This window comes from Pieris rapae, chromosome 6 (assembly GCF_905147795.1).
Source record: "Pieris rapae chromosome 6, ilPieRapa1.1, whole genome shotgun sequence".
Classification (NCBI taxonomy): Eukaryota; Metazoa; Arthropoda; class Insecta; order Lepidoptera; family Pieridae; genus Pieris; species Pieris rapae.
This window is the reverse complement of record NC_059514.1, coordinates 6,597,733-6,619,593: the sequence shown is the minus strand read 5'-3', so window position 1 is coordinate 6,619,593 and position 21,861 is coordinate 6,597,733. Positions and strand designations below refer to the sequence as shown.

Below are 21,861 nucleotides of genomic sequence, written 5' to 3'. Positions count from 1 at the left end.
GTATTAAATCATTCAATATACATAAACAGATGCTAATAAAGTATTTTTTTATTCTTAAACCTTCGCAATATAGTTTTTGAATAATGCTATTTAAAAATTCCAGAACTTCGTCGTCCGACAATCTAGTCAGCCGGACACAATGGCGATAAGCGTCCGTCTGCCGGCCGACAAAGGACCGTACATTGAGCACTACCTCATCCAGGCTTCTGCCGGTCGTATCGGCCTGGAGACGTCCGCAAATCGCTTTGATAATATACCTGAGCTGATTGCACACTATTCGCAATGTTGGTGAGTCCAGTTTACGCTTAAATTATTTTTATATTGCTCTGTTAAATACATTTTTTTTAATTATCACCCATATTTGCCACAATTCTGGTGACTGAATTCTCATTATACTGTACGTTGATAATTAAAATCCAAATAATAGGTACCTATTCTCAATATTATTACAATCAAAGGAATATGAGAGAAACTCTTTTATTTTACTTTTAATTTCTCGTGAATTGTTACAGCGTTTTATTGGTACATTTAAAATAATTGTATTTTACAATCAACGAGAACAACAGCTTTCGTTATCAGACAGAGTGTTGAGTTGAGAGATTTAAGTTTCCAAATAGCACACATTTTAATTACAAACGATACATTTTACAAATAGAAATTTTAATAACCGCATAAATCTATTCAATCCGTATTATACATAGGGTATTAATAAAAATCCATAATAGATTAAAATTAATCAAACGAAATTAGTTACGCTAATCCTTAATCCTTATTCAGCATTGATATAACAATACATTTATTCAACTTCAGTGACGAGTTACCAGTTCAGCTCCAACTGCCGAGGCCGTTAAGAGATGCAAAAAGCAGACACCAGCTTAGTTCTCTAGCGCTCCTAGGCCAGGAGTTCTGGGGATATCCAATGGCGAATCCAAAGAACACGAACGTATTGTCCCCTGGGCAGCTGGCGTCCGGCGTTGTCCCGATGGCTATCACTCCCTCGGATACAGGATCTAGTCTAAGCAGTTTTAATCCAAGTGAGTTTTTAGTCTACGTATACTTTTCGAAAGGAGATGCCTCACATTTATCAATTTCTTTCTCATCATAACAATAGTGGATCTGGATAACTTGAAGTAGACTTGTAGAGTCGTATGAAAAAACCAGTAATTGTATTACATCCTGAAAAATAATAATAGATTTTAGTTTCGAGTCCAGGGTAAGTCTAGGTATAAATAACTTTTTTAATTTCAGATACGAATTCCAAGGAGAGAATATTTAATCCTGACAAAGAGAATGATATTTTAAAAATGTCTGTAGACACATCTCCAACGCACACTTTGAGTACATTTAAAGGGAAAAGTCCTCCTTCACCGCCAGCGAAACCTGGGTCTTTTGTGAGGGCTCCGAGACCCACTCCCCCTAATACATTAAATCTCATGACTAGCACCGTAAGTACAAGATAAACCTAATGAATAGACTGGCGTAAAGGCTTTCATGCTTAATACACCTGGTAATATTTTATCAATTCATTTAGGACCGGTTAATTTTCACCGGTTATTTAGGTGAAGGAAATTGTGTGTATTCTTTTATTAATTCTATTAGAACACGATGTCTCTGAACTTAGAAGAGCGCTACCTAGTAGAACATACAAAATTAATATTATTTCCAGTATGTACAATAGTTTAATATCGTTTTAGAATGTTTGTGAGAAAGTTTGCTGTGTTGTTTTTACTTTAAAAAGTATTATAGTGCAGACCTCCAGAACTCTTCAAAAAAGTATCACACATACTACATTATTTTTCTTGCTTAGAGAACTTTGATCTTTTTATGCCATGGTGAAGTGCTCTACTAATTTCACAGACAGCTTTTACTTAGCCTTAAACGCCAGTATATTGTAAAATTCGACAACGCTTTATTTGTTCTAAAAAAATTGCATATATTTTGCAGGCGCACATAACACAACCGCATACATTCCCCACCACAAATCCCCCCCAACTCTCCCCCACACACTCTAAGTCCACACCGCCCCCTCCTCCCCCTCGTTGGGCCAAACCGCCCTTTCCCAAAATGTCTAACTGCGAATCCCTAGCTTTCAGTCCTATTAACAAATCAAACGGAATAACTGTCACCACGACAGTGACGTTTAGCGTCAATAATACACAGATACACAATCACCAAATAAACGAGAATATTCAAAGTGACAGACTGCAACTAACGCTTGCTAATACCGACAATGCATTCAACCTAGAGTCAACTAAGGGCGAAGCGATCGAACAGGTGAGGCCTTTGCATATTTACCGCATGGTGTGCGCGTGAGCATGATAGTTTAGTCTAGCTTGTGCATATACTAACATACTGTACACTGATTAAAATTATTCTTGTTTCTATATAGAGTATGTTGCATCGTTTATCGCCAGAAGGAGAATGTATAAGTACAATGACAGCTAGCTTACACGGAAGCTTTAAAAGACAGATAGAGACAGAGGCCGGATCGCCGAATGACCAAAACACAGACATAGACACCGGAGTTAATACTTTTACCAAATCTTCTAGTAGTTTCGCTCCCAACCAGTTAGTTTCCCCCAACGGAACCAATTCGGTTACTAGTGGTATCTTCTCCCCCACCAGTCAAATTAATTCACCCGTCTCCAACGATACAATATCGTCCAAAAGCGGAGTTTTCTCACCCGTAAGTCAAACCAATAAGAGTGATATTTTCTCTCCTTTATCGAGGAGTTCACCCGTGTCAAACAAAAATGTTTTCTCCCCGACATCGAATGTTATGTCCCCTATGAGTGGTCGAGAAAAGATATTATCTCCCAATACAAATACAGCGAGTACAACGCCCTCTGGTCGGTCGAGGAGAAGTAAACACTCCCTTCGAAAGGAGTCCAGACATTATCAGGTAGGGGCATCATATATTTGCCTAGCTGGCGGAAAGAATGGATTGAGAGTGGATTTGCTGTAATAAAAAATAAAATGTGTGCTATACGACTACAATACTAAGTAGTGCTTTGATAGTGCTCATTTTATTCTAGATGTCTTTGCTTAATCCTAAAATTAATGCATCAGAAATTATGACTCTTAAAACGACTTCTAAGATACAATTAATACGTTCCAATTAGGCTACAAGAAACAGTGTCCTCCTCTTGTAAATGGAAAATCTAAATATACTAGGGTTTTCACATTTCAAAGTTGCAAAGATATCGCTTAGTCCACATTCAGTCCCTTCTTTGTATCTATAGCCTAGCTGTAGTGCAATGGGCTAATTTTAGCATTAGATAAAAATGTATAAAGCATTTGTTTGACTAACAGCATGCTTAGTGGTAGATTCAATTATTTCCTTGATTGCGGTTGATTTCGTTTTTATAAGTAACATGTGTTTTTAGGAGTCAGACATCCTCGAATCGCCGGGTGTGTATTGTCGTAGCTCTTTATTGGATAAAGTGAGTGATTATGAAGACATATGGGGCCCAGAAGGCAACAATTGCACGACATTCAAACCTAAGACTGATAACGATAATATAAATAATGGTTTAATGAAAAGCAAGAGACCTGATTTACTACCGGACACATTGCGTAAGTATTTGGGACTTTTGTGGTCCAATTAATAAGAACCGTATCGGGACGAACATTTATAAACTGTTATGTATTTTGGACCAGCCTTTGGTTTATTTGTTGTCAGGCACAGAAGGCTGATCACCGATTTGGCTATCAGATAAACAAATGATCATGAAACTTTGAGGCCTTGACCTAAACGGTTGTAACGCCTTTGATTTTTTTATTTATTTTCCATAATCTATGATTTCAGCTAAACTAATCGCTGCGAAAAGTACACAATCAATACTCGATAAAGAAAATATGATTCTATTGACATCATCAGATAGTTTAGAAAAGAAAAATTTGTCTGACAACTCATTGAAGAAGAGCTTCAATGGATCGAACGAAATTATAGCGACGACCAATAGTAAAGGTGACGTGATACCAAAAAGACCGGATAAACTGAACATCGCTTTGAATATGAATAAAAAATTGACTGAGGAAATCGAAGCTGCCTTAAAGAATAAGAATCATACGACAGAGAGTATGGAGACTGTTAAGTTAGAAGACGATTGTACGAATGGGGATGAGTCTGAAAAAGATAACGCCGGCAGTCCTTTCTACGCCGACCCTGTGGATACGCTAAAGGAGGTTGGTAACTTCATCATATTATATTCTTGACGAACGAAAGGTAACTTAGAAAAGGTTAGTATAAAAAGAGAACTCATATTTGAATTTATTTTCAAATTTATATCATAAGTCGAGTTTTTATTATAGAAAATAGATGAGATCACGCTAATATCTAGCTAGTTAGCTGATAAACTCAGGTCACAATTTGTATAACATAAAATAACAGCGTTTTTAACCTCTTAATACAGTACATAACTCACTCTTACAGTAATTTTTGTAATTTGTTAAGATTTTTACATTTTAAATATTGTTTCAGCCGAATGTTAGCGTTATTGAATTCTGTCAATTTTAAAGTTTATTATTGTTATTATCAACTTATTGAAGGTTGACAGATACTTCACTATTAAAATATCAGCATTTTTATATAACTGACCGAGGCGTTCAAAAATTGATGATTTGGTTTGACGTGTTTATTTCATATAATTTTTTTCCTTTCAGGCAGCAATGTTGCCAGTGCAAAGACGAAAGTTGCTCAGAGCGGGAGTGAGTTTGTCACAACGGTACTCTGAGCCGCCTTCTCAGAATCACCCTTATTATCCATTGAGGGATATGCATAGTATAGAGGAACTGTCTCGTAAGTATTGAACATATCCATAAAATGTAAGAAATTCGAGTTATTTTAGGTTACAAAAAATAATGTGTGATTTATAACCATTTTCAAAAACCAGGGTATTGACCCAAGCTACTACCAATATATGTATAGCCACTCCTAATATATGATAAAGCGATCGACTCGATCAGAAAGATTAATCTGGCCAATGCAATAACTAAGATAGGCAATATTGATAGCTCCAAAAAAGGGTTTTCAATGAAAAAGTTTTAAGCCTACCCTTATTTATCGTTCCAGCATCTTCCCCAAACACATCAACGTCGGTAGACAACCTGGTGTCTCTTCGAACTAAGCCTAAAATGAAACCAGTGGAACCTCCCAGGGTTGCGGCAAAGCCTCCTAATGGGAAGGAACAGACGTGGGCTGTTGATTCTAGTTGGCAGTTTATAAGTGAGTTTAACATTTCATTAAAATGTTTTAATTTTATTCCTACTATTGTTTTTTAAACTCATTATAATGAGTTAAAAGGTTAGTGAAATTAGTTATAACTATTTTTACTTAATTTTTGTTTAACTAAATTACTACAGACTAAATTAATAAAAAAGTCCTGCCCTTTGTTTATATATAAATATTGTTAGAAGTATAGTTTGTAGTTAGTTTAGAATCAAACTATCTAATCTAACAGAATTACATAAAAATGAAAAAATTCGAATATTTAAATGTTTTTTAATAATTTTACGAACATAGTTATAAGTTTTACTACACTAACAATATATGGACTTATTAATTGGCCTGAAATTAATGATTTTTATTCATATTTTATTATTACAGACAAGAACGATGAAGGTGGTGATAGTGGAACATTTCCATCTCTGGCAGAACAAGAAACGAAGCTCAGTGCTGATGAAGCTCATCTCTCTGTACATCAAGTGGTTGCTCAAAGGTTCGTTGGGTTTAACGTTAAGCTTAAATATTACTAATATTTCTCATAGTTTTAATGCATTTCATAATATTTTCTTAACGTTAAATTGACTTTTATTAAGTTCACCATAAAAGAGTGGCGGAGAGTTTATTGGCAGTTCTTCTCTTCCGTTCTACGCCCTTGATTTGAGAACTGGCAGTAAATTTAATATTAGATTCATTTAATATTTCTTTTTTTTTTTTGACGTTCATAAGTGTACATTATGTTACCTATATGAATAAACAAGCTGCCCCGGCGAACTTTGTTCCGCCTTAATGGCAATAAATAAGCAGTTTGTTTTTTTTATTGGAAAAAATACAAAAAAATTAAATACCTACATTAATCATTCATTATTATTTCTGTATTTTAGTACATAGGTTGTTCTTCACTTAAGTACCTTGTGATACACGACATTTTTTGTTTTATTATCAGGCGCAAAAACAAACAACGCTGATGGTCTTCCGACCCGTGAACATGCCACGTATAATTGACCATGGGAAAAACATGAATGTTCTAGATTTAAACCACAAACTTTTAAGCTTTGGCCTTGTGATTTGTTGATGGTCATGGCAAATGCAAGACGTATCGGAAATTGAAGTCTTTTAAATTCAAACGGCATATCGGTTGGGATCATCGGGATCCTCGGAATAAGAACTTCCTCACCTTTGAGATTTCCTATCATTATCGTAGCGTAAATTACATTGTTCTTCAATTTTCTAACCACCAAACGCATACCGTTGCAAAACTGTGCAACGGTTGGTTTATGTTTCGAAGCATGATTACTACGGAGCCAACCTTTAGGCGTAAATTGTGCGGTGGTAAGCCAGGCACGTCCAAAGAGTTTAAAAATTCAATGGGATAGTTGGTGGCTTCATCTTCATTTGTGACGCAGTCAATAGATTTGAATGAAGCATTGTTCCAATGATCTTATTTTGAATTATGTAGTTCAGGTCATCTACATCTTTATTCTTAGCCGCTAAAATTGCTCGCTCACTCAACCATTCATTATTTTTGTAGTTAGAAATAATGTTTGGAAACACATTGTTAATAAAATCGTCTTTTGATTCCATTCATCGACAGGTACTTGACCATTACCGATAGTCAGCAATTGCTCCGAGAAATCTTCAGCAGATGTATCATTAAGCAATGTAACTCTCATGTTTGTTGTCAGCTGCAGTTTCTTCACATAGCGCCATAGGTTTGACGACTTGAGGCAAGTGTTTATTTCGTCGACAGCCGTAGATCTTGGAATTACTGGCAGTATTTGGCGGAAATCGCCAGACAGTAAAATCATTGCTCCTCCAAAACATCTTGAGTCATTGCGTAAATCTTTTAATGTTCGGTTAAGTGCTTCTAATGCACGTTTATGCGCCATTGTGCATTCGTCCCAGATGATGATTTTCGATGCCGCGAAAACTTTTGCCATTGCTGAGTGTTTTGCAATATTACACGTTGGTTCTTCAATAGTTTGAAGATTTAACGGTAATTTTAATTCTGAATGAGCCGTACGGCATCCTTCTAACAATGTGACTGCTATTTCAGAAGAAGCAACTGCAACCGCTATGTTGGATCTCGCCCGAACAGTTGCTAAAACTAATGACATGAGGAATGTCTTGCCATTTTCATCATCGTTTGCCTTCATTAAAGTATCATAAACTTGCTTTTGTTGGTAATTCAACAGGGTTACATTCGTTTGAACTACTAAATCTAATTCCTGGTGATCATATTCACGTTCCCGCTCCAATACTCGATTAAATGCGTCTTTCGACAACAACAACAAATAGAAACATTAATCATTATTTGGATGAACTGAATACAAACGACCATGTCGAGTTTTATAGTTCTCTTCACTGTTTATACGAATGGGCAATGGCACTATCATTACATTTAATTATTTATTTAATAGAAATATTTTGAATATTGATTTCTTACAAATATCAAATTGTCATATATACGTCATTACATAGCTGTCATTATACGTCAATTACATAGCTATCATTTGCGTTTTATTATTCTTTTTTGTTATACCACGTTTTATAGTGACTGACGTTTCATGTCAAGTCCCACGGGAACGCTGCCGAACGGGATAAAAAGTATCCTATGTCCGTCTCCTGGCTCTAAGCTACCTCCATTCCAATTTTCACCCAAATCTGTTCTTCCGTTCTTGAGTTATAAGTGGTGTAACTAACACGACTTTCTTTTATATATATAGATGAATTTTGACTTGACTTGACTCACATCCGAAATTAGTAAATGTTCATTCACACTCATTGATTTTCGTAGCCACATATTAATACATATATTAATTTACTTACTGCGAGATAATCTATTGGATGAGTATATATTGTATGATATTTGATTATTTACAGATTTCCAGAACTCCGTTTGACATCGGAGCCGACCAGTCTTCCCGAGGAAGTGAGATCTCCGCCGCGGGCGTCTTGCTATGACAACGTTCATGACTTGAGACCACTATCCGAACAGGTAGTGCAATTTTTTCCAATTCAAAGAATATTGGTTTTTGCTATAGTTTAGTTTTATAAGACTAGCGGCCCCTACAGACGTGATGCTGTAAACACATATTTTTGAAGTTTTTTTTTAATTAAAAAAATCTTCTATTATATCTATAAACCAGTTTCTCACAAAAAGTTTCACTAAAATCGGTTTCGCCGATTTAGTTTAATTAGAAACACACGCACAGAATATTTATTTATTGTCAACGATAATTAAAAAAAATATCCCTGCGTCATGGAAATGCTGTGAAGCGCCATCTATTTACAAATTCTCAAATTTAAAATGTTTTTAATTGCGCGCCACCTATTACAATGTATGTTGTACGTACATATTACATATACGTACAACTAAAACGTTGTACGCATATGCATACAACGTTTTAGTTGTATCACCTATACCTATTATGAATCTTTACGTAAGTAAAATTATAATTACAAACGAATTATTTTTTCGTTTAATCAAAAGGATAGTATAAATCTAGCTCGGGTTAGTAAAATTGTTGTATGTTTTCAGGCTAGCGATGACGGCACGGTATTCTCTGAACCCTGGGACAGTTCTCAGTGGGATGGCCTTTTACCCGTTAATGGACAATCACAATTTGAAAATGTATGTATTTTTAAATCTCTTCCAGTTATAACAAATCTTTAAATTATTTTTTGAAACGAGAATAGTTTGTAACCAGAGATGTTTTTTTATACTCGAAAACCTGAAATTTATATCACTACTAAATCCTATAGAATATTTTACAAGATAAAAAACGCTCCATCGCTAATAGTGTTCTGGGTGTTTCTTTAAATATAAGAGAGAATTATGAACATACAAAAACTTTTTTAATATCAGGAGGAGGTTTGTGAATGGGAGTCCCCAATACCACGTCGAGGACCGGCGGCTGCAGCGAGAGCCAAGAGTTTCAGGGACCGACTAGACCCACTTCTAGGTAACTGATTAATTAGATTATACTTGTATACATTCATTTTACTTATAATATATACACTTTTATTGGGCTTGAAACTTTCCTTCAAACCTCTATTATCCATTTCCTTTTCTATCACTGCATATTCATATTGTATTATTTTCTTACTTTTTACATGATATAAATGTTTATTTTAGTGTTAATAATATTTGAAATGTGCAAATTACGTAATATGCATAATTAAACTCAGATATTTACGTTCGATGCTTGAGTCATTTCCTACATCTGTTTTAGAGAAATAAATCTGTTTGGATAAATTACTAAATAGTTTAACAATTGATTAATATGGTCAATTTCATGCCATTATTAAAATAAGCAATTCTACGAGCGCGCTACAACATATAACACACGACATCTCATATAGTACAAATTTAAGATGAATAAGATAAGATTTAAAATGTATTTATATATTCATTATCGCGGATTAGGTAAGTCAGATTGATGTCTAACTATGTTATATATCGCAACCCACTAGCGAAACTTCAAACTCAATATGATGCCGGGAAATCACAACTTTGGTGGTGTTTTCCAAAGTTACATGAAAAACAAGAAGTATAATGGAAGGGTGTAGTGACAATAATGTTAATTTGACTCAAGCAATTTAATTTTATAACAAATTTTTTTTTACTATACATTTCATCTTTTTTATTTCTGTCAAATAATGACTGTTTCGTACGAATGGCCTAAGCATTAGCCAGCAAGGTTTATTAAATGTTGTAAGTTGTAACAATAAACATCTTTCGGGCCGCTAGTCAAACGGCGGCGTTTAGTTAAATGGCTAGGCTGTTAATTGAACGGCTAATTAAGCTAGTTGGCTGCGACATATATAACTAATATTTGTATTCTAGTTTCTCTGATCTTATCACAGCGTATCTTAACAAAATGTGACAAAAAGGTGCTTGAATCAAAACAGAGATATAAATATGGTAACTGATTTTGAAGCTAATTTCTACATGATATTCCCACATCTTGTGAACACGTGCGTTATTATGATAAATTAATTACAAGTGCGGAGTAAAATGACGCGTTGACGGCGCGTGTAGCTTTCAACAAATAATTATAATAAATGACCTTTACGTACTGATCCTGATCGAACCGGTATAAACGCTTCTCTTGATGACTATTAACATTTACTACGTAATAATTTACTACAAATATGTACTAAATACAAACACATGCCACTATTACGGCGCCGTGTGAATTAGACTATTCAATCTAATTACGCTTAATATATTCTCAATTTTTGGGACTGTGACTTGCTTTATTAAACATCTTTAGAAAATCCAAATAATGTTTATTATTGAATGCGTAAAATTTTTGTTGCTTTAATTGTAATCATTACCTGAATTTAACATTTTGTTAAAATTTAAATGTGCTTATTAACAATATCGTACGGAGTAATAGAAGTTAATATTGAATAAATATTTTCCTATATTGAATATTACCCTAGTTGATGTTTACGTTTTATGTTTTAATGTCTAGTTGGGATAACACAACCCAAATATGAAAGATATGTAACAGACAAAACATTTATTCGATTTATTAACACTGTTGAATTACATATTTGGTATATATACATTCAGATTTCATAAATTAAAAAGGCAACGGTCGGCCTTATCTTTAACTGCCAATATTTTCCAGGCAAACCTAGTAAGGAAAAATATCAAGAAATACTGAGTGTAAAGTGAAACAAAAAATTAAAAAAAAATCAAACTAAAAGCTAATCTTAAGAGTCATGAATTTAAGGTATTACGTATTCAAGGTATTTTGTATGTCTAAACCACGTTCAAAAAGTATCTATTGGTATACTCAGTTTTACCTGCGATTTGCTTTTATAAGAAAATAACAAAAGCTTAGCTTAGCGGACAGCTGGTATACTACAATATAGTAAACAAACCAACTATGGGACAAAAACACAAACAACAAGCTCAAACCACGTGTTTCTAAGAAAACATTATCCAAACAAAAGATTATTACAACTGTGTAAAAGTTTCACGTGCCAATTACTAATTAGTTCTTGAATAGCCAAAATATCATTAACATAATTCTGTCTCAATAAATTCTGCATTCGAAGTCATTATAATTAGGTATAGTGATCGAGTCGTGATCGGACTAGAATGAACTTAGTACAAAAGATCAAACACCATTATTTATAATTGCTTGATTTGATTTTCTAACAAATCAAATTGACTGATATTCAATTAACAACAATAGACTATAAAAGTACCTCTTTCAAGATAAGAGCTAAACAGATTTGCAGTTTCACACCCGTTTCATACTGATAACGAGTTAATGACTCATTAGTTGCAATATAATTAATATTATTCTAAATAGGACACGAACAATAGCACCGCAGTGCACTGTTGTTATCAGTGATTATAAATACTAATACACAGTAAATATAATTGTGGTTAAAGGGTAAAGGTCTGCGCGTGCGACGGTTCATACTACGAGAGTTGTTAGTCCGCTGCAGACCGTCGTACCGGCAACAGCTTAGCTCATTTGAATGAGAAATCATCGATTTAGATCATTCGTCGTAGCGGGAAAAAACCGCCGAGACATCAGCCATGAAGTGGTTCATAAAATTGTTCAGAGGAAAATCAGAGAAGCCAATAGAAAGGAAGTGGAAGACTGAAAGGTTTGATCGCAAAATATGTTTGGATGAAAAGCCGACTTTGTCGGAGGAAGTGCCTGTGACAGAAGAGGTATACGCGTTGACAACGATAAGAAACTTCCAGTGTGATTCAATCAGTGAATTTGTTGTAGAAAGTGAATGGGTGTTTGTGTCAAAAGAAAAGTTGATGGAGCCGAAATATCAAGAGCGCTTGTCGAGGATGAGTTCGTTAACGGAATTCTGTAAGAAGCTAAGTAAGAATAAGGAGTGTAGGAAAACGACAATCGTAGTGAAGCCACCTGATTGCCATTGCGCAGAACTCGCTGATGAAGAAGCAGAAGAGAACATCTGTGATAGCAACCCAATTAAAAGTTTTTTAAAAAGTGTTCTTGATGTGTGGAAGTGCTTCTGTAAAACGATTAAGAAAATATTTCGCAAAAACAATGAGGTTATCCCAATCGATGAATCTGATTTTGAAATTACTAATTCGTATCTGTGTAGGTAAAGACTTGTTTTTTATTTGATTTTGGTCTATAATTCAAGAAGTCACTGTCTGATTTTAGTTGTTAAATAACTGATTAGACTGCGTTGCGAAAATAATTGCTGAATAAGAGAAATTCGTCCAACTAACAAAAAGTTAGTCCTTATAAAATATAAGTTCAACTGCGCTAACTAAATTTATTATTACATCAATTATAGAAATCAATAACCCGGCCGGTTTAATCTTTGGATATTTATATTTATCTTTTTCTTAAATAACTTTCTAAAAGGGTAACATTTTGTGAAATCATTAATTTTTTATTAACAGCAGCGGGACGAGTACGCGCCCTTCGGGGCGGACGTACGTCCCTTGGGGCAGGTGCCGCCCTCAGAGCGTACGCCTTACATTTAGCCCAAGACAAGAGTACCACATTTGCTCAAAACGTCGATAACTTCATTGCTTGTACGTTGGACTCGAAAGAAACTTGCCCACAGGTAAGAAAGTAATATTTTCACTATATTTGTCAGTGAAGCTAGGTGAATTTATTTCTTTATTTTGTATGTAAGTTTAGAACGTCAAAGAAACACTGACTTCAAGAGTTTATACATAGAAATAATATTAAATAAATTGCAGGTTATGATGCGGAATATGCGTCAGTTCATGTCGGGAATGAAGAACTATCTCGTGAAGCATGGCGAAAGAGAGTTTGAAAAAGAAGTCGAGAAGGAAAGGCTTAAGGTATGCTTTTTTTGTTTTAATTTTGAACTGTTTTCCAAGTTTGTACCGAGTAAAAAAGAATTTCCGGTAGAGATGTCTGATGCCTGTTTTCACATAATTTTACAACTGTACCCACTAAACACTCTTCTACAAAATCTAAAAGGATGTCAATCGTTTTAAATTAATATCTTAAAACGTTAGTATACTAGACACAAAAATCTATAGTGTTTGCCCACTATAGATTTTTGTGTCTTGTTTACTAGCCAAAACTAAAATAGCGACTAATTCCGAATTGTTACTAACTTTAACTAAAACTACATATGGTTGAAATATAGAATACATAAGTTATTATTATCAAAGGACCTAGTGAGTCACATTCATTCTGTATACATAAAAATATAAACAGCAGGCAAATTATTTAGATATAAATATATTTATCTCTTCCAATCAGGCACATCATTTTGTTTTCTTGTTGACCTCTTTCTGTCATCTTTATTAGAAAGTTTTTTTTGTTTTTATTTGTTTTCAGCGTGCGACCGCAGTTATATTTATAGCGCATGCCGTATTAGTTGAAATATTTGTTCTGTCCCAAAAATTAAAAATGTAAATGGAAATAAGAATGGGACAATGAAGTGACTAGTTCTTAATATGGAAAATTGTACTAAATTGCACCTATTATATTTCAGCTGAAACCGACAGAATTCCTAAACATCGACGCAATATTAGAAGGCGTTATGCATCGACTTGTTGTACGACCTCTACGCTCTAAGCTGTATACATTGCTGGCATCATGGCATGCAACCGATGTTCGACAACTTCACGCGGCAATAGAACGCGCGCAACACGCTACGGCCTTGCAATTAGGGGTTAAGGTATGTAAGACCTAACGATCTAGGCGCTATTAAATAAAATAACGATACCTAATATTTTAGCAATGTAAATTTCAAGTACAATCACGCCATATTTTTCTTATTATTATTATATATTATTAATACGCAAAACCACCCTATAGTAATAGGGTGTTTTTGCGTACACTCTACTGCCATTTTGCAATGATAGGATAAGCACGAAGCTAAATTATATAATACTAAATTAATTATTGGTAATATAATAAATATATTTAAAAAAAACATCAGTCATGTATTAATAAACAACAAAATAATATCATAAATATATGTATATAACGTAGTTTTATTGAAAACAAAGTTTTATGTTATATTTATTTATTTAAGATATTACAGATAGTATGTAGTATATAATATTATGTTTTAGGAATCTACAAAAGTACCGTCATCAGCAGTGCTGGCAGTTATCTCAAAGCATTTTCTCAAAATGCAAGAAGCAGATTCGCCTTTGGACAAACTAGAGAATCTCCTTGCAGCTATATCTGCCATGTTCAATGCGGTAAGATCAATTTATAAAATAATATTTTAATTTACTGATAAAATTACTATAATACTGATTATACACGCCATCGAGACCAACGAACATTTCAATAATTCACGCTTTGAATAATGTGAGTAGTGACTAGTGACTTATATGCTCTCAATAAATTTGTGGCAAAATATGTTCAATATGGCCACTCTCCCAATTGCACTGTGGTTAAATTGAGTTCTGCAACTAAATATTTTTAAAGTAGGTTGTCGTTCTTAAGAGTATGCGTACTGACAATTACTTCGAAGTAACCTTGAACCAAAAAGCCTGCCTTGAGTTACGAACTTAATTTTTAAGTCATATAATTGCTATAATTAAAAAATATTCCAGATCCGTGGCGAGCGAGCAGTTGGTGCAGATGACTTACTCCCAGTATTAGCATGGTGTGTGTCACGTTGCCGGTTAGTTTGTGCTGAACTGGAGGCTGAACTTATGGCCGGGTTACTTCCACCCGCATTGCTGGCTGGAGAAGGAGGTTATTACCTCACTGCACTCTTCTCGGCGGTCGCCGTACTAAAAAGATTAGCGCCCGAGGCGGGATCAGATAGCAGTGCTTCGGTACGTACTATTTTCATTATTCGATTGGCTAATTGTTGATAAAGGTGTAATTTTTTTTAAACATAGATAGTACCTACCTGTTTACTGACTGTTTGTCTCAGATTCGGCTGCATATGCTAAAGCCATCGTTCAAATCGGTTAAGTAATTTTTGTCTTCACTTAAGGAGGCTTCACCGTAAGGCTCGCATTTCTAGTGTCATTGATTCTATCTCTACCTGTGCACAAATTGAGTTTCTGTCTGTCAGTGTGTAATACAACGAATGATAGATGCGCACATAGACAGAATCCAAAATCACACATGCCTCAAAAAAGTATGACACGTGTCAGACAAAAGGCTGAAACCTACTTGTCTATGAAATAAAAATAACCCAGTGAGGGCTGTAATTCTTATTAAGGATTGGCGTGATCTTCAAAAGTATTAAACACAATCCTTTACGCGTGAATAAATTTTCTTATTTATGTATGTGTAGTGTCGCCGCGGCTCCGAGTGTAGTAATCGCGAGACAGCAGCCGTTGTGCGAGTGGCCTTGCCGGACGAGTGTCGCGGATGGATCCGTCGCGTGGCGCTTCCGTGTCGTCCGGCGGCTCGCGTCCGCGATCTGTGTCGTGCGTTGGCGCACGCCGCCGCCATTACTAATCCGCAAGACTACGCTCTTTTTGCATTGCATGACGGACATGGTAAGTTACACTTTACTGCTTAGATGTTACTTCTGATGGATGTAGCTTTTCTTTTGGCTCTACTATTCCAAGTATGAAAAAGGTGTTTAAAAGTATAGGTTGGACACCAAAAAAAATCACCTACGCCACAATGACGTACTTAGAGGAATATAATTTGACACTCTTCACTTATTTTTGATAATAAATTGTCGGTTCAGTTGTCTTATGTTTTAAGAAGCCCATTTTCACGTTCTGATTACTGAAAAAAATAGGTAATAACTTTTTTCACTGATAATTTTTCTAGAAACGTAGATGACTTCTCACAAATCGTTACTAACGAAGAACGATCTCAAGAGATTTGATTTCAACCAATTTCTATAATGAATTCGCACATATTGGGAATTCTGATTCCCAAAATTAATATAATAACAATCTATTATACCTAATTTATTGATTAACAGAAACAATGCTAAACGAAAACGACTGCCCACAAGAAGTAATGTCAGAGAAAAGTGGTCAGAACTTCGTGCTTGCGTACAAGAGGATAGATGCGAAAATCGCGTGGCCGCAACAGGCTCTACTTTCATACCCATAAAACAAAACCAATCTCACTTATGAAACTGAATTTAATAATCGTAAGTTCATCTCGTCTTGCTCATTATTAATGTAAACTGGATGAATATATTTTTGTCGAGAATGTATTTTCTACGATATTAATCAATTTGTAGCTTCGTTCCCGGTGGATATTTGTTGGCGATTGCGTATATCCAATTCTAAAACATATAAAGCTAATTTGAGTAATTCTCGAAATCGATTCAAATCAACGATTAAAACTCTTCTATAAATAATTCGATAATTGATTATAATATTTGATTATCGACGTTCGATCGCCGACAAATTCCTCGCGAGGTAGAGATATATCTCTTTCTATTTACGCCCATTCATAAAGTAGCTTTTTTACCTAATTAGCAAGTAAGGTCTCGTAATGACTGAATGATTCATCACCGTTTACATTTCGTTAGTAGTGACCATTTATTTAAAACCTTATAAAGGTATCAGGTGTATGTATGTTCCTAAATTTCGTGTACTCTGACCGCTCACCAAATGCGCATCGTAGTCTCTTAAAGATCATTTTCATACTATTGTTTATTGAACTGTGATGTAATTTGTATTAGTAACGTAAGATTTGTATTAATTTTTGTATATTCGTAGAGTTCTTAATAATAATTTATTATAGCTTAAGTACCACTCAGTGCTAGATTTATTTGATTAGGCCTAATTTGTGTCTCAACTAAAATGAATCTTAATAAAATGCTTTGTTATTTAAACCGTAATTGTAATCCTAGTCACGTTTTAACTTATTTATGGTTTAAATAGTATTTTAACATTTGCCAATTTCTGCCTGAGATTTAATATATTTTTTCGAGGCTTTAGCGTTTCAGACAAGCTATGATCTGCGTCATTATAATTGTCGAGAATTAAAAAGCCTATTAGCGGAAGCCGTAATATTTTTTTTTATGAAGTACTTACGTTTTCTATTGTACGATTGTAATAGCAGTGATTCTGACATAGAGTGATATCCGAACATTTAGATGTAGTCTGAAGCTAGATCCCCGTGCTACGAATGTTTGTGTGTCTGACTGAAATCGTTTTTAAATATTAACTTTATAATTGTACTAAAATCTCTTTAACATTATGGGTATCACTCGTACAGCGTGTATTTTATCTTGTATTTAATGTTAGATAATAATTTCAGTCATTGTCAAAATAAAATGATTTTTACCAATTGCCTGACTATTATTTTTGTTTCCCAATTACACACAATGGTTATGTTTGAAGGAGTTTAATGATAAATAAATAGTGTGGGGTATACATTTTTAAGGTACATTTAAGTGTTCCGTTTGACGTCTGAGGTCCATTATGGGAGTACATCACTTCCTTTTCCTACCCTTTCCCATCACGTCTGTCATTATAGACCTCGGACGTTGTAGGAAACGTAATACAATTTTTTTATATTATTGATATATATCCTTACGATATACATTTGTATAACAAAATTATAAAGTTTTGTATGGACGATTCTGATCCCTGGGTTCGATCCCCAACTATACACCAATGTACTTTGTCTGTACACATTTAACACTTACTATTACGGTGAAGAAAAACGTAGTGAGAAATGTGTGTGTTAGGCACAGATGGCTGATCACCTACTATTAATAGTATTGTTCGTCACCGAACTGATACAAAAATCTGAGGCTCCAACCTAAAAAATTGTAGCACCACATTTCACAAAATCTGGCTCACTAATATAGGTTAAATTCACATGCGCGAGTCAATTGAAATACCATCAATTCAAATCCACGATCGATTCGTATCCATGACAATAATAATCGAATACCTAACAGTTATGAAAGCCAATTATCCAAACAAAATGCTAACAGTCCATTGGGATACGTTGAATACTAATTATCCTGTAAACAGGTTTCATGAAACCGGTATTTCAAGTGAGACGATCGCTCGTGAGGCGAGAGGCATTCCTGAAACACTTCAACAACTGCAGGTAATTTTAATTGCTACAAATTCAAAAATAGAACAGCGTAGATAAAGTACCTACATTAAAAGAGGTGCATGACACACGGTATGCTACAACACGATGATTAAAAAAAAATACGTCACGGCGATTAAACTATTTAATCACGGAAAAGGTGATTAGATTTTTAAAGCCAAGATGCCTTTATGGGAAATGGGATACTATTCAGACATAACCTTTGTCAACAAATTTGAATATCTTAACTGTTGATATTATTAATTGTGACAAGATAGTTAAAATAAATATGTTTAAAAGCGAATGAAATACTTTCTTAAGTAATTTCATAATTTTCAGAAATCACCGCTTCAAGAGGAAATTAATTATAGCAGAAATTACAATTTAACACGCGAATTCACGAAATCTCAGTATACTGTAGATTATAAATGTAAGCAGGGTGAAAGAAAAAGGTTCAATAAGAATAACTCTTGCGCAGATAATCTATACATACATCCTCCAGACACGAAGGTAATCAATAAAAAATACGTGAAGTGAAGTGAGACAACATATAAGTAGTTTGATAAAAAAGAGATAATTAAAAAAACACTTATAATTATATCTATAGAAAATAGCCACTAACTGCCTTAGCCAGCAACAAAACGTGGCGAAAACGTAAATATAAAACCTATGAATAACAAAATCTAATCTAATGTTTCGCGCGTTATGTATCCAGTTATAAAATATGTAACATATTTCCAGTTAATCCGTAATCCACCAGAATTGACAGTGTTTGGCCTGTCAGAAACAAAAAATGCATTTGTTAAGCCGTCTCTACCCAGTCGCTTAGTGACTGATAAGGACCAATTCAAACATCCTGCCAGTTTACCTTTAAACCCAGTAAGTTCTAGTTTATTTTTATCTTTCTGATTGCTATTGTATAGGACAAGAAATGTGCAAGGTTAAAATTACGAAAGCTCCAGTCGCTTTATATTCTATTTATGATAGCCGTTATTATTTAATAAGAATTAAACCTATCTATAATACACTATGTATGTGTGTTTCATCAGTGCTGAGTATGAATCCTGTATGTTAAAAAGGTATAGAATTTGACATATTATGTGGCTTACCTAGCACTATGTCTCGACTTATCCTGAGGACATATTAATACGGTTACAACAATAAGACATTCTTTTGTTATTATTTCTTACCTTTGTCCATATATCTCCGTACGGGGAACAATATATGGGCATAATTTAAAGATAAAACTTTCAGCAAATCTTTATTTTAAAATCATGATGCCAACAGCATATTTTCTATACAATTATATTTTTATGAATTATGTTCACAGCCTCCGATACAATCTTTTCGCAAAAACATCGAGCCCCTGGACACGACCTACGAGGGTTTTGAAAAGTACTTGGATCCCTATCTGACGACCAGCAGACTGCACCATCGTCCATACTCAGCAGAATATTTAAATAAGATTTCCAATTCAAAGGATGTGATCACATATTACACTTGTGCGAAACAACCTTGGGTAAATGTTGTATCCTTTACACGCTAAATGTTAACTAGGTTTTATGTGAATTCTTATCGTTAACAACGTAGTAGGTACATTATTATAATTATTAGTAACTTAATTATTGTAGATGTCCGCGTTCCCCGACAAAAGTTGGGATGTTATTAGTTGTCGGTGTATCTGTTTCTCTGCTATTTACTAAAAGTTCATATAATTTTACTCTCACTTCACAGGTTAGATCACCGAAACCAAATTTGGATAAAAGTTTACCATTAAGTAGACCTAAATCAATGTTCGACAGAGAAAAATTTAAAGAGGATTTTAGAGAGATCAGGACCCACAATAAACTTATATGGACCCCAGGGTAGTATGAATTAATTAAATGATAATAGAATGAAATACTTAAAACTATTTAATTACCAAGGTACAATAAATAAAGCACTAGCTAACTACTATTAGGTGCAATATGCCAAAAATCTCAGCGGGTTTATTTACATGTAAAGGGCGTTCAAGAAAGCCTTGCGCAAAGTAACTTTAACTTATATAATGAATAATAAAAAAAATCATTTGATTTCTAGGTCTTTTCGCACCGAAGTGAGAGACAATTACAAACAACACGAGACCAAAATACACAACTATGACGGAGATGTACAGAATTACTATCAACGGTCTATTGCCCATTTATAAACGAGGATAAGAGATACGACAAATAATTTTTAATTTATTAATAGTTACTACTATAATACAATGTTTTAAACTGGAACTCATATAAAAGTTATAAGTTTTTGAAGTATATTATTAATGAATTAGATTTGTGAATTTTGACAAGAGTTCTAATTTATTATGTGTTGTTTCAATAGATCCGCACGATCCGATCCAAATTTATAATAGTATTACTTATCACTGTTAGAAATAGCACCAATAGTATCCTGAATGTGTTGAATACAAAAAACTATGCATAATATATTATTAAAACGTTGGTATGTCATTGCTCATGCTGCAGATTATATTTTTTTTTATTTTGTTTACAAACTAATAATGAACTACGACCGATTTCTTAGTTTCTCTAACTAAAACTGCATATGGATATAATCTGATATAAGTTGTTATACAAATACTTGAATGGCAAACAAGTTAAAACATACCAATAAAATACATACCAATTTCCCTAAAATTGAACTTTAATTTTTTACTATGTATGTATATTATCTTACAATGGCAAACAAGATAGACTTTCTGTTCAAAACTCTACTCAAAACTGTCTAGTCAAAATTCTATTTCAATATTCTGGGGTTTCAGCTTTTTCACTATAAAAATTATAGAATTAAGTTGGAAAGACACAGAGATTATTCATGTCAGTCGATTTTCATAAAACCTCTTTATTCTTGACGTAATCATCTAACACGTCAAAATTTTGGGTAAACAACAAATGGAACTATAATAACAACAAAATGAAAAATGTATAAACGCGTGAAAAAATAAATCTTACACAATCAAACAAGCAAAATGTTTGTAAAAAATAAATGGAAATTTTATATTTCATCTGTGTCATCCTCTTGATTTCGTATTTGATTTATTTAATACAGCCATATTGGATATTTATATTATCGTTCGCTGTTGTTTATACAATGTACAGTCAAATATGTATGATATTTTAAAATACAGACTTCTAGGTAAGAATATTTAATTAGTTATAAAAAATTTAATATAGGGAAATTTTGAGGAAATATGACATAGTTTATCAATGTCCTTTCACTGCAGATGTGATTCAAACCCCGAATAGGACCGTTACTTAAAAAACGTTGCAATTTTTTTCTAAGGCCCAATTCAATTTTTTGGTGTGTCTCTGGAGTCGTAGCTGAATCTCTCTTTAACATAATACTTAATCATTTGCTTGATTACAAAAAATGTGTCGTATTACCTCACTCTACACATAAGAATCTCACATAAATGTTCCTAAGCCTGATATTTAATAGATATTTCTGCTATATCTCAGAAATTGATATAATCCATCTAGTATCCCCAAACTATGTTCTCACTCGAATCCAACTGAAAAAATGACGCCGAGGGCCAGTATAGAGTTAATTGGCGGATGTTGATTTAAATGTTCTAGCACATATGGCATCCTC

General features: G+C 34.0%; 2 protein-coding genes across 10 annotated transcripts in view; both read left to right on the top strand.

Annotated features, from left to right (window-relative positions):
* LOC110992402 (protein sprint) overlaps positions 1-17,473 on the top strand; it is a 158,477-nt gene extending 141,004 nt beyond the window's left edge. For 6 of the 9 annotated variants that reach the window (XM_045628777.1, XM_045628776.1, XM_045628775.1 and 3 more), the window contains 20 exons: positions 104-288; positions 811-1,034; positions 1,249-1,445; positions 1,945-2,274; positions 2,390-2,902; positions 3,387-3,576; positions 3,809-4,188; positions 4,666-4,801; positions 5,075-5,227; positions 5,609-5,720; positions 8,108-8,222; positions 8,766-8,858; positions 9,093-9,189; positions 12,648-12,814; positions 12,954-13,058; positions 13,724-13,909; positions 14,310-14,441; positions 14,802-15,029; positions 15,500-15,707; positions 16,148-17,473. In XM_045628777.1, the coding sequence (XP_045484733.1) occupies positions 104-288; positions 811-1,034; positions 1,249-1,445; positions 1,945-2,274; positions 2,390-2,902; positions 3,387-3,576; positions 3,809-4,188; positions 4,666-4,801; positions 5,075-5,227; positions 5,609-5,720; positions 8,108-8,222; positions 8,766-8,858; positions 9,093-9,189; positions 12,648-12,814; positions 12,954-13,058; positions 13,724-13,909; positions 14,310-14,441; positions 14,802-15,029; positions 15,500-15,707; positions 16,148-16,281 (3,885 nt within the window). In that variant the 3' untranslated portion in view covers positions 16,282-17,473. The remainder of the gene's footprint in view (positions 1-103; positions 289-810; positions 1,035-1,248; positions 1,446-1,944; positions 2,275-2,389; positions 2,903-3,386; positions 3,577-3,808; positions 4,189-4,665; positions 4,802-5,074; positions 5,228-5,608; positions 5,721-8,107; positions 8,223-8,765; positions 8,859-9,092; positions 9,190-12,647; positions 12,815-12,953; positions 13,059-13,723; positions 13,910-14,309; positions 14,442-14,801; positions 15,030-15,499; positions 15,708-16,147) is intronic. The other 3 variants (XM_045628773.1, XM_045628778.1, XM_045628779.1) reach the window with 3 other exon arrangements.
* A 1,815-nt stretch (positions 17,474-19,288) lies between these two features.
* LOC123689287 lies at positions 19,289-20,451 on the top strand. The gene is made up of 4 exons (XM_045628694.1): positions 19,289-19,297; positions 19,562-19,750; positions 19,966-20,096; positions 20,311-20,451. The coding sequence occupies exons 1-4, from the start codon at positions 19,289-19,291 to the stop codon at positions 20,417-20,419; spliced, it is 438 nt and encodes a 145-aa protein (XP_045484650.1). The 3' UTR covers positions 20,420-20,451.
* Positions 20,452-21,861: the final 1,410 nt, after the last annotated feature.

Excerpts from the sequence above, each read along its gene's own strand:
- LOC123689287 (XM_045628694.1), top strand. Across the intron at positions 19,751-19,965 it reads CTTGTGCGAAACAACCTTGG|GTTAGATCACCGAAACCAAA; the intron begins GTAAATGTTGTA and ends CTCACTTCACAG. Across the intron at positions 20,097-20,310 it reads AAACTTATATGGACCCCAGG|GTCTTTTCGCACCGAAGTGA; the intron begins GTAGTATGAATT and ends TTTGATTTCTAG.